Source organism: Xyrauchen texanus, chromosome 38 (assembly GCF_025860055.1).
Source record: "Xyrauchen texanus isolate HMW12.3.18 chromosome 38, RBS_HiC_50CHRs, whole genome shotgun sequence".
Taxonomy (NCBI): domain Eukaryota; kingdom Metazoa; phylum Chordata; class Actinopteri; order Cypriniformes; family Catostomidae; genus Xyrauchen; species Xyrauchen texanus.
The window spans coordinates 31,424,320-31,436,953 of record NC_068313.1 but is presented as its reverse complement, the minus strand read 5'-3'; the positions used below and the strand labels follow the sequence as shown (position 1 = coordinate 31,436,953).

The 12,634-nt window shown below is 38.1% G+C and overlaps 1 protein-coding gene across 3 annotated transcripts; it reads left to right on the top strand.

Annotated features, from left to right (window-relative positions):
- Nucleotides 1–3,021: 3,021 nt before the first annotated feature.
- On the top strand, nt 3,022–11,463 carry LOC127631950 (C3a anaphylatoxin chemotactic receptor-like). 3 transcript variants are annotated; one of them, XM_052110370.1, is made up of 4 exons: nt 3,022–3,312; nt 4,467–4,619; nt 7,671–7,761; nt 8,754–11,463. In XM_052110370.1, the coding sequence occupies exons 1-4, from the start codon at nt 3,160–3,162 to the stop codon at nt 9,821–9,823; spliced, it is 1,467 nt and encodes a 488-aa protein (XP_051966330.1). In that variant the 5' UTR covers nt 3,022–3,159; the 3' UTR covers nt 9,824–11,463. The 3 variants fall into 3 exon arrangements, with proteins under 3 accessions (XP_051966330.1, XP_051966332.1, XP_051966331.1); XM_052110372.1 differs by lacking the exon at nt 3,022–3,312 and adding an exon at nt 4,839–5,052 and having other exon boundaries at nt 4,506–4,619; XM_052110371.1 differs by lacking the exons at nt 3,022–3,312; nt 4,467–4,619 and adding an exon at nt 4,644–5,052.
- Nucleotides 11,464–12,634: the final 1,171 nt, after the last annotated feature.

Here is a 12,634-nt window from a genome sequence, read left to right as displayed (position 1 = left end):
AGATTTCTGGTAAATAATTACTTAAATGTGGATATCGCTGGACATAGCACACAAGTCAGATGGAATACTTTTATGATGCTTTTATGGTGCTTTTTGTCAATTTTTTTTTAAAGCTTGACAGTCCTTCTTCCCCATCTGCTTTCATTGTATAGAAGAGAGCACTTGTTTTTCCACTGAAAAAAAGAAAGCCATGTGGATTTGGAAGGGCATGAGGGTGAGTAAATAATTAAATAATTTTATTTTATGTGTGGACTATCCCTTTAAGTGTTACAGTGCTGAGCATTTGTCTATTTGCATGTTGCACACTACAGCAACACCAGTCATTTTGAGGAAAAAACACAAAAACATTCTGAATGTACTTAAATATGTAAGAGCACTACACTTAAAGAGCCTGTACTACACTTAATGGAGACAGACAATCCACTTGAATGGAAACAAGTGCCTTCTGTGTTTATGTGCCTTGCTGACACAGCTCTGAATGGCTGGCGAGCCCAAAGCACATGAGAGCGGCAGCCTGGAACATTCTCTGCTCTGGGGTCAGGTGACTGCAGTCTGGAAGCCCTCCGGCTGGTGTGGCTATATACATAGGAGAGTCCAGGGCTTCTGTCTCCGAATCCAGCAGTGCAGGAGTGCGCAAGGCACCAGAACACGCTCTAGCATGGCTTTGGCCGAGGGCACAAGGAAAGGAAACACATCCACTCAGTTATCTCTCAAGTTCAACTTTGCCAGTAAGGTAAAATTTTTCACTGAAGCCATGCAAGCAGCCTGGAAACACTTGGCTTGGTGCTCTGTTCTGTCCACTTTAGTTTGTTTTAGATTTGGATAGTTTTTTTTTAAGTTTCCGTGCTTCTTGATTATTGTGTTGCGTTTGCTATAGGGCCACTAATTTCCAAAGCTCTGTGTTCTAGCACAAACTGCACTGGCTGTGCTTCTATCCTTCAGAGCCCAGAATAAACATTTGATATCTGAGAACTAAACATAATTTGTACTATACTGACAGAGCGTATTATTTAACTTAGTGGTGATAATAGTACCTTGCTGTAAAGGCATGCTTACATTTCAAGCATTCATGTGCATGAATTAGAAACACACTAGTAAAACATTTGCTCACAGTAATTTATAATTGCCTTTGTCCACATTGTGAGTAAAAGTAAAGTCGTAAAAAATGGAATAAACCAAATATAAGTATGGAAGTTATGTAGTGGGCAAACAATCACATCCATTTGATTTTTTTTTTGTTGTTGTTGTTGTTGTTATTGTTTTGTGTGTGTGTAACAAGTGTAACAGCCCTTTGTCTAGATTAGTGCTCAGAACACTCCGAGCATTCTCTTAACCAACTTTATGAGGTGCATCTTTAGAAAAATAAATAAATAAAATTTTTAAAGGCGACCCCATGTATGCAAGCCACTCATTGGCTGCTTTTCCTTCACTAAACGGAAGTTGTCCATTTAAAGAAATCTATAAGTAGTCTACAAAACTAATTCAAAGCATTTTAGCATTCACCTTTAAATAAAAGGTTTAGGCTTATAAGATCATGAGAAACATCAATTCAGTCAAGTGTGCCCAAACGTTTGACTGGCAGTGCATGTGTCAACATGCAAAGTGTGCTGTAATCTTGGATTTGATGAATGTGACACCCTCAATCCAAGGACAATCCACTGAAGCAGTCAACATACACACACTGCACACCACATACTGTACACGCTTCCCTCGTGTCTCAGAACATGCAGATGCAGCTACGCTTGACGGTTCAGGCCACATGACCCCACTAGGTCACTAGGTTATTTGTATCGCTCAACTTTCTCAGTGTGCTCCAGTCAGATTGGCTGTAGGAAGCAAAATAGCAAATATGATGCTTTATCAGGCCTGTTTTTTTTGTCATAAATCCTTCTTAATCATTTAAAATGGTCTTTTATATGTTATAATTAATTAGAATTCATTTTACATATTAAAATGTCTATTAATAGGAATAAATAAATCATTATAATGAGAATAAATGAGTGTCGCCAGTAGGCAGTGTCAGCTGACAGCACTGGGCAACATCATAACATTGCACAACGGATGTGGTTGCAGCTAGAGAAGTGCCAGTCTGTCTATTTTATACATTTCCTTCATAAATACAAATTATGCATTTATGTTTAGAGATCAACCAATATTATTTTTCATTACTGATACCGGCATCCTACAGATTTCCTTTTGTGTTTAAATTTCCAATAACCGATATGCAGAACAAACTGTAAAGTGTGCAATGCTATGCATTTCTGACTTGAGAATGAATGTACAGTATGTTGCATAAAAAGTTGAATGATTTATGCAAACAATAACCTATATGTTACTTCACCTAGACCCACTGTGAGACCCACAAAAGGATGGCACTTGTGTAGGCATCTTCCAGCATGGAAAAGTGGAGATCATTGCCAACGACCAAGGAAACAGAACGACACCCAGCTATGTCGCCTTCACAGACACAGAAAGACTGATCGGAGATGCAGCCAAGAACCAAGTAGCCATGAACCCCACCAACACAGTGTTTGGTAAGGCAGTCCTTTCCAGACTTTGCATACTTTATTTGAGATCTTCAAGTGTTCAAGCCATTATTCAAGCCATCCTTTGCAACACGTGTTCATACCATGTGAGGCTCCATATGTATAGATGAAGACGACATGCTCGATTCAGACAATTATAAGTTATGATGTGTTACATGCTCAAAGAAGACTTGTAAAAGAATGAAATATATTTGTTGAAATTGCATTGACTCTTGTATGCATTCCTCTTCACCATTAAATGGTGTTACAGTTGATAATGTTAATACTGTAATTTAAGTGATAAATACAGTAAGTTCTATAAAGTATTTAAAAACAGCTACCAGACATTTTATTGGTTCAACAGATGCCAAGCGCTTGATTGGTCGATGCTTTGATGACCCAGTGGTCCAGTCTGACATGAAGCACTGGCCCTTCAAAGTCATCAATGAGGGTAGCAAGCCCAAGGTGGAAGTGGAACACAAAGCAGTGAGGAAGACCTTCTACATTTACATTTACATTTATGCATTTGGCAGACACTTTTATCCAAAGCGACTTAAAGTGCCCTTATTAAAGGGACAATCCCCCTGGAGCAACCTGGAGTTAAGTGCCTTGCTCAAGGACACAATGGTGGTGGATGTGGGGCTCGAACCAGCATCCTTCTGATTACCAGATTACCAGTTATGTGCTTAGACCACTACACCACCACCACACCACCTTCTACCCTGAGGAGGTGTCTTCCAGGGTCTTCACTAAAATTAAGGAAATTTCAGAGGCATATCTGGGCAAGGTAAGAAGAAGATTTAAATAATTCAAGGGTCAGACAAAACATTTAGTACTCAAGAAAAGTTACACTTCTAAACTCTTTCCCTTTGTTAAGATTGTTGTCGTCTGATCATTCAAAAGTAATAGAACACATCTCCTCAACAAGCCGACAATTTAATTTATGATTCATGTCCATAGCACGTGCCACTAAATAAACAGGAACTGGAAGACCATGCCAAAGAGAAGATTACATTGTTGTTAGATTCATAATAAATATGTGTGCAGTGCATGTATGAAAGATGCATGCATTGAAACTAATGAGAATGTGGTGGTAAATTCTGAAAAAATAGACGCAGATGATGAAATGTGCATACACAAGAACATTTTCTAAAAAAAAATTCTAAGAAAAAATTCCCTAAAGTATATTAAAGTAGAACCTAACCTAACATATACAAAACTAAAGCAGAAAAACACAAGTACTGTGGTAAGGAATAACTAAAATCTAGCACTACAAGTCTTTTTGTAACATGTTGAAGGGTGGTGGAAGGTAGAAATCGGCATGTTACATGTTGAATTATACATTCAGTTTTGTTTGAGATGTGTTAGAAGATTCAGCCATTTGATAACACTGCAAAACAACGGATTACTGTTGTTACAGGAAGAACATGAGTGTAGTGAACTTGATAGTAATCAAAAAGGTTGTATTTCTGAACCTATTTTTCCTGTAAAGATTTTCATATTGCATTATGTGTAGCAAGAAATGTTCCTGAACCACTGTTTCTTCTTGATAATTGTAATGGGAAAATAAAATGTTACAACCAAAGTGAAAAAATTGGTAATCATCATCACTAACATCACAAACAAGACTCTTTCATTATTCATTTCATAGATCAAACTTACATTTAACATTGCATCAGGCAGACACTTGCTTTTCAAAGTGACAGTGCATTCAAGGTATATACCTCTTATCACTTTGGGTGATTCCTGGGATTCAAACCCACAACTTTAGCATCGCTAGTGCGATGATCTTTACCAGTTGAGCAATAGGAACTGTTGCATAAGGTTCCTAATAAACAGGACACACTTAATGCTTGTTTTACAATGGATGCAAAACAAATTAAAATATGCCTAAATTATGTGAATTAAACGAATCATGATTTGATCTTCTTGATATTTCAGACTGTATCAAATGCAGTCATCACAGTGCCAGCTTACTTTAATGACTCTCAGCGCCAAGCCACCAAGGTTGCCGGGACCATTGCTGGCCTTTATATCCTGCATATTTTCAACGAACCAACAGCAGCTGCCATTGCATATGGATTACACAAAAAGGTACACAGATATCCTGATCTACACTGGTCTGTACTAGTACAGCATTTTGAATATTATTAGTTTAAAGGGATGGTTCGCCCAAAAATAAAAATGTAATTTTTGTCATCAGTTACTCACACTCATATTGTTCATTTAACTTTTTCTTTGGAATACAAAAGGAGATGCTAGGCAGAATGTTCTATCACAATCGCCTTTCGCCTTTTATTGTATTGAAAAAAGATGCAGTGAAAGTGAATGATGACTGAGAGCCAGTGGAAAAGGCTTTGCGTGATGCTAAGATGGACAAGGCGCAGATTCATGACATTGTGTTGGTTGGTGGTTCCACTCGCATTCCCAAAATTCAAAAGCTGCTTCAAGACTTCTTCCACCAACCATGATGCAATCCCAGATCAAAGAACAGAGTTACCGTCCAATTTCCCTGATTCAGCTAGAGGTAAAAATATTGTCAAAAGGTCTGGCTAACCAATTACGTAAAGACATCTCTTATAGATCAGGTGGGGATTATTCAGATTTGTAGCTCTTCTGATAACATTAATCATTTCCATGTTGCACACAGAAAAGTACAAATAAATACATGTATAAATAAATATATATGGGAATATATAAATATGGAAATAAATATATGTGGGAATAAATAAATATAAAAAATAAATTAACACATAAATAAAAAAATATGCAAAATAAATGAATAAATAATTAAAAGCTAAAAAGAATAAAAATAAAGTTAAAAATAATAAAGGAATAAAGTCATACAATAATAAATTCAGGAATTAATTTAATTAAAAACTAATTATATTTGTTTTATCAAGACTTTTATTCCTTTATTTATTTTTGTATTATTACATTTATTCATTTATTTATGCAGGTTTAGGCCTCCATACATTATAGCTTAGCGTAAAGCTGACAATTTCACAAGGTTTATTCTATGTAACTGTATCCTAATTACCAATTATTTAGATTGTAACTGTAGTTGAGTACAGTTACTTATATTTTGTATTTTAAATACGTAATCCTGTTACATGCATTCCATTACTCCCCAACCCTGGTTCTGGCATGGTGGCAAATTGTATGGAAAACAGTTTACTTCTGCTTTTCAAACTTCATAGGTCCATTTACCTCACATCAGCAGTAAAATCTGACAACAACGGTTTCATCAAATTTTCTTCTTTATCTCATATCATGTTAAAAATGCTATTCATCAGGTTGGGTTAACTGACAGAGGTAATATTTGTATCTGAAAGGGGACTGGCTCGTTTCCTGTAAAGCGGAACTTCCTATTCTACATCCGCCATATTGGATGTTCTAATTTCTCCTATTGATTTTAACGCAAGTGCTCCATATCTAGCTACATAGTCTGGTCTAACGCTGACAGGTGTGATTACTCAGGGCTTCTATTTCAGTGATATCTGTCAGGTAACATGGACATTTTATGAGTGGTATTTTTAAGAAATCACTTACAAAACTGTTGGGGTAACCATTTTACTTGAATTTTCGCTGAATTTTGCTGTCAACATCTTTTTCACATCATTACAACATAATTTACACACACAGGTAATCATGTAATATTTTCTTCCAATTCCTGCTCGACTGTTTTAGACCATGACTTATTCAGTTAGCATACAAGCCTTTCACCAGTGTCTGATTTTACATCATATCCTTCTAGCTGCTCCATATAAACGTCACAAGCAATTAAATTACATGAAGAAGCTATCTTCAGCTTTTTCTCAGTATATGTAGAAATAAAAAAACGATTTGCTCCATTATTTCATTAGGGTAAAACACCTCTAGATGGCACACTCTCTGCAGCAATAAAACCCTCGAGAAGCATATTATACTATCAACTATCAGCACTTGTGTCAAGCCAAATTTGCATGTTTTGAATCATAAAGAAGTACTGAGTTTCCTTCTTAAAGCTACACTATGTAGCTTTTTTATTTTAAAAACAACAAAATTGTATTAATGAAAGAGTGCAACAAACAACCATCTTCCAAACCATGTCTTTACTTTACCCATATACACTTTCATAAACCTATAATAATTATTTATATTTTAGAGCTGCCGGGACGGATTTTGCATGAAATTGGATACATACGTCATTCGCCCGTGCATGTCACGTCATATCCGTTCTTAGAGAAATTAAGTGAGTAGCATGAAGTGAGTAGGTTTGTGAGTAGCATGAAGCTGAAATTTTGTTGTTACAACGAATGAGAAAAATTGACCATGGATCACATGGACTGTGTGTGTGTGTGTGTACATGTTTAGTGAAATACAATAATTATACTGTAATCGGTGCAGGACTGTTCACTTGCTAGCACACGTAGTCTATTTGTCTTTATAACGGCAATAATTTATATAAATAAATCCTTTAGTCCTAGGCTTGCAAGGACATGTGAGTCTTGAAATGATGTTGACCACTGGTTGGAAACAATGACAATCTATAAATTAGTTACTTCCGTGGTCTATTTGACCAGAATATCCTGCAGGTATAAAAACTTTACAACGTTTGACCTTATAAGACGACCAATCATTGAGTCTAATGTTAACAAATGTTGCCTAACATTTGTAACGTCATTTATTTCAAAACATCAATGTTTCCAATAAGTCAAAACAACAGCATAATATATGACACTTATCTGCTCAGATGACATGTTTTCAGATATCAGTCTTTTCCTTTCTTTCGTTATTTATTTGTCAATTCGCTCTGATGAGATTTCCTGTATCCATGTGTACAGCGGTGCCTCGAATCACATTCATCCGCACAGAGGAGCAGAGCCGAAGCACAACCAAAACAATGTTCTTCCGCAAGACGCATGCAGTTTTATAGCTAGAGGACCAAAAATTACATAGTGTAGCTTTAACTGCTATTGTAACATTGCACATTTTTAGAATATGCTTTTATAAATAAAATGATGTATGCTTAATTTAGGGTTCCTATGGGAGATAGCACATTTTTTCCTTAGAAAGTTGATATTCAAAATTGTTTTCTACTGAAGCACATTTCCCTTCTTCCATCATCACTCGCCCCACCCCACTCCACTCTCCCTATAACAGCTACCAGTTGTTCATGCAAAGAGATTGTTGTGGGCTTTCATAACACACACCCGAAGAGAGAAAGAAGGAAAGCAAGAAAGACAGAAAATGGGTAAGAATCTATGAAATATTTGTTATGCTGATCAAACACATTTTATGATGCATAAAATGAATAACTGTTGTAATTCAATTTAACAATCAGTATAACTGAGCAAAAATGTGTTTATCACTTAAGAAAAAGGCAGGCATTTGTTCTTCCCTCACTCCTTTATTTGTGTCATTATATAGCCTTCTTCAGAATCTAAACTATGATTAAGATTGAGCAGCATGACCACTTAAGTTAAAAGCATGGTTTCTAATAGACATTTAACAGATATGGAATTGAAATTTCTCAGTATGAACTGCTTATAAATAAATGTTACAAACAATCTGCAGTATGTAATAATGTAGTATTCAGAAATTCACATGCAGTGTAATTCAGTGGATACAATGTGCAATTATACTCTCTAATCATGCTGCAGTACATTGGGGGAGCATTTGCTTAAATGCAAAATGGGCTACAATCTGTATAAAGTTGTAACTTCAGAACAGAATAACAGGTAAATAATTATCCTGGGTCACAGAAGTGCCATTACAAAACAGAATGGTGTGTTTGTAGTCATATTCAGACAATGCGTTGCATGTGAAACCCATTTTAGTTTAGCTGACATGGTATGGACTTTCCTTCCTGACACTCAAAAGGGGATGTTTCAGGAACAATTCACTTTAATTACATCTTTTTCTTTTTTCTTTTATGAATGAATGAATGAACGAATGAACGTTACATTTATATAGCACTTTTCTGACACTACAGTACACTCAAAGCACTTTACACAGTGCACAGTGGACTCTCCTCAACCACTACCAACTGAGCCATTTCTCTAAGTACAGATTAAGTGTTTTGTGCATCATCAAACATTTTAAACCAATGGATTCTAACATTATTTTACCTTGATCATGCTTTACATGATGGTTTATTTATTTAATTTCAATTAAATTTGACTATATATAGCCCATGTTTGTTTATATTTATCAAAAGCCATTTTCTCTTTTTTCTTTGTGTAGTGAACACCACTTTGGGACCTCAAAATGCGACCAGAAACCCAACAAACAATTCCACAGGCTTGTCAAGCCTTAATATCTTCATTATATGCATGTATTTTGTCATCTTTGCTGTTGGTATCATTGGAAATGGGCTCGTCATATTTGTGACTGGCTACAAAATGAAGACGACGGTCAACTCCATTTGGTTTCTCAACTTGGCGATTGCAGACTTCATCTTCATTTTAGTCCTGATTCTCAATATTGTAACTGCCTTTTACAAGAACGCTTGGCACTTCGGTGACTTCACGTGCAAGTTTGTCTCCTTTGTGGCGGTGCTAAACATGTTTGCAAGCATTTTTTTACTGACAGGTATCAGTCTGGACCGATGCTTGTGCACATGGGTGATTGTGTGGGCTCAGAATAAACGGACTCTTGTCAAAGCCAGGATTATCTGCACATTTGTGTGGTTTTTATCAATCGCCTGCAGCATCCCTTTTGTCATCTATCGCAAAGTAAACGAAGAAAATGAAATTGAATACTGCTCCTTTAAAGCCAGCACAGATATCTTAAAGTCTCTAACCACGTACAGGTTTGTGGTGGGGTTCCTCATCCCCTTCCTGATCATTGCATCTTCATACTTAGCCATTGGAGTACGGGCCAAACGCCTCAAAAGAGGAACGCAACATAAACCTTTCAGGGTCATTATAGCTGTGATTATGGCCTTTTTCATATGCTGGTTTCCTTTCCATGTTCAACAATTGTGTTACATTAGTGCAGTGCAGAATAATTTGAGGGTTACAAATACAACTGAAATCTCATTGAGCTTACTTACCTGCCTGGCTTATCTAAACAGCTGTCTGAACCCCATTCTTTATGTGTTCATGTGTGAGGAGTATAAGCAGAAGCTTAAACAGTCCTTGCTGCTGGTGCTCGAATCGGCTTTTGCAGAAGAACATCTAGGCTTCCAATCAACTCGCTTCTCCACTTGTTCACGCCTCTCAGAGACACAAGGTGCTAAGCAAATGACACCACCATCTGCTCCACTGCCAGTGGCCTGGACAAAACCAGCCTTTAAAAACATCAGTATATGAGTAATTGGAAAACATGTATTCTTCCTTTAATACTGAGGAGTCAGCCATCTAAAAAGCATATCTACAAGCACTCCTCTTTTGATGCCTTGATTGAAACATAGGAAAAATTAGGTTAAATGTTATGGAATATTATATTTAATCATCCAGTTAATCCATTTTTGATAATGTGTAATCAATGTACTACAAATAACTGCGTTATGTATGTTATTCAATATGTTAGATATTTAATCATTCATTTATTGATTGAAATATAATTTACTCCATTTAATAATCAAGTGTTGTATGACCCAAAGGGTGTGGGGAAATGTGTGGGGATACTAAAAGGATAATTTAATGTTGTAATAAGAGCAGAGCTGGCTTTCCATCTGTAACAGGGTGTAGGGCGGGGCCGGGTCGTGATTCTACACACCCTGCCCCTTATCAGGCTAATCAAGCCTCCGAGAGGGATAAAGGCCAACTGTGGACGGTGGGGCAACAGAGAGAGAGAGAGCATTTACGGGCAGCTGTCTGACATATGTGTGTGTTTGTGTCTTTTGGTTCAGTTTTATATTAAAAATATAATTTATATTGTCAAGCCAGATCTCGCCTCCTCCTTTCCATGAATCCCCTTAACGCTGGTGCCGAAACCCAGGGATACTCCATTGTGGAGTTCTCGCCGCTACCATCCACCACAACGGAGCAGCCTCAGCCATCTGCCGGTGGAGGGAGGAGCCCGGCCGCCTGGAAGCGGAGGAACAGCTGCCGACCGCGAGGGGAGAAGTGGCTCCTAGCCGACCACCTGGAGTGGTCAGGGCCACTGCCAGGGGCAGGGGGAGACCCCTACCAGCCGCTAAACGTGGCGGGGTTAAGAGTGGACCGCGAGGGGAGAAGTGGCTCCTAGCCGACCACCTGGAGTGGTCAGGGCCACTGCCAGGGGCAGGGGGAGACCCCTACCAGCCGCTAAACGTGGCGGGGTTAAGAGTGGACCGCGAGCGGGGAGGGACTCCCGGCCGACCACCTGGAGCGGGAGAACCGCTGCCAGGGGCCAGGGAGACCCCTTCTGTTCCCTGAGAATGCGGCGGGGTGTTCCGTCCGCCAGGGTCCGGAGGACTGCCTCTGATCCGACCGGGGAGGCACGGCTGTCGTCCGTTAGAGGTTGGAGGAGTGGCCGAGGTCCAAGCTATGGCGTATCGGAGAACAAGTGACTACATTTTTGTTTCTCTCTCTTTCCCACTGCCGCTCCGTGTTGGCCTTTTCCCTCTCTTTTAAATTTTACAGGCTAATAAGCCTCCGAGAGGGATAAAGGCTGACTGCGGATGGTGGTGCGACAGAAAGCGAGAGTGTTTATGGGCAGCTTTTGGTTTAAGTTCATAATTAAATATAATTTATATTGTCAAGCCTGTTCTTGCCTCCTCCTTTCCAATAATCCCTTTACACCATCATTGAAGCAAGCTGGGTTCAAGGGTGACCAACTAGAAGGGAGACGGTGAAGATGAACCTATCGAGGCATCAGATGATTTCATTGGATGAAGAGGCCATCACTCAAAGTGATACGGGGGAACAGAAGCTATATAAAAAAATGTATGATTCTTAAGTGTAATTTTAGATGCTCCATGGACCACCTCAGCTTTGTTACTCTGTAATAAAGGTCTATTTTTGGTATCAGAACTTTGCACCTCTGAGATATCTTTGACTGAACTGCGTTGTGGGGAATCTTCCACAACAATGTAGATTGTTATGTAGATGGCCTATATATGTCAAGTTCCACAACATAACATAAAAAAATCTTGGCAATAAATATAGAACATAATGTTGCAGCTATGACACTGGTCTTCTTAAATTGGCTAAACAATATTAGAACTTATTGGGTTCCAAGCAAGAAGCATGATACAATTAACTATACTTTATAATATTGTATTATAATGTTATTATTGGTTCAAATTGATTATTAGAATAGCAAATTATTTTAAAATATTTATTTATCAAAAAATTCTTCAGAACCAGTGGAATTTGTTTCCATGGCTTTTGCATGATGTCAAAATAAACAGCACCATAAACATATTACATAGGACAGTGTTTCCCAACCACTGTGTTGCGGCACAGTAGTGTGTCATGAAAGATTGTCAGGTGTGCCTTGGAAAATTTTAAAACTCCACAGAATAAATAAATGCATAAATAAAAAAATATTTGCTGTGGCATTGCAAGTAAAAATCTACAAATTAGAAACGATGCAAATTTGTTATGTTTTCATTACCTAGTTAGCACACCTGTGACCTCATTATGCTGCTATAAGAAGGTTCTAGGTATAAGGAAGGGAGTGGAAGCTGGTTTGCAGTCCAATAAAGTCAGTTTTTAATGTTTGTCTACAGTTTGTGCACGTCAGTTTCACAACACAACATAATTCAGTTTCACAACTCATTCAGCTTCACAATTTAAAACTATCTCAGCTTCAGCTACAGGCTTCTCGGTTTCTTTATTCCCAACTCTCCTTCCCTCACTGGCGTTCTCGGCGACCTTTTAAAGCCCCTCTCCATCGTCACTGTAATGAGACACAGGTGTTACACATCATTAATCACTAGGTGATGGCCCTAACTGCTTCCTCTCTCCCCAGTGACAGACACAGGACCACTTCCCTCCACAACAGCATATCTATGTGACTTTTTTTGCATAGCCGAATTTCAAACATTACGAGTAAAAATGCTACTATGACAGACAGAAAATACGGACAAATTCTTGAAAAGGAAAACTATCTATGATGGTTATGTGGGATATTGGGTTAGTGGTGTGGCGTGGAATTTTTTGTTTTTTTCAGTGGCAGAAAAAAGGTGAAAT

Bases quoted from the DNA above. Each gene is read 5' to 3' on its own strand.
- LOC127631950 (XM_052110370.1), top strand. From the start codon at position 3,160: ATGTGGGGCTCGAACCAGCATCCTTCTGATTACCAGATTACCAGTTAT. The intron at 3,313-4,466 runs GTAAGAAGAAGA...TTGATATTTCAG, and splicing joins CAGAGGCATATCTGGGCAAG to ACTGTATCAAATGCAGTCAT. The intron at 4,620-7,670 runs GTACACAGATAT...TCCCTATAACAG, and splicing joins CATATGGATTACACAAAAAG to CTACCAGTTGTTCATGCAAA.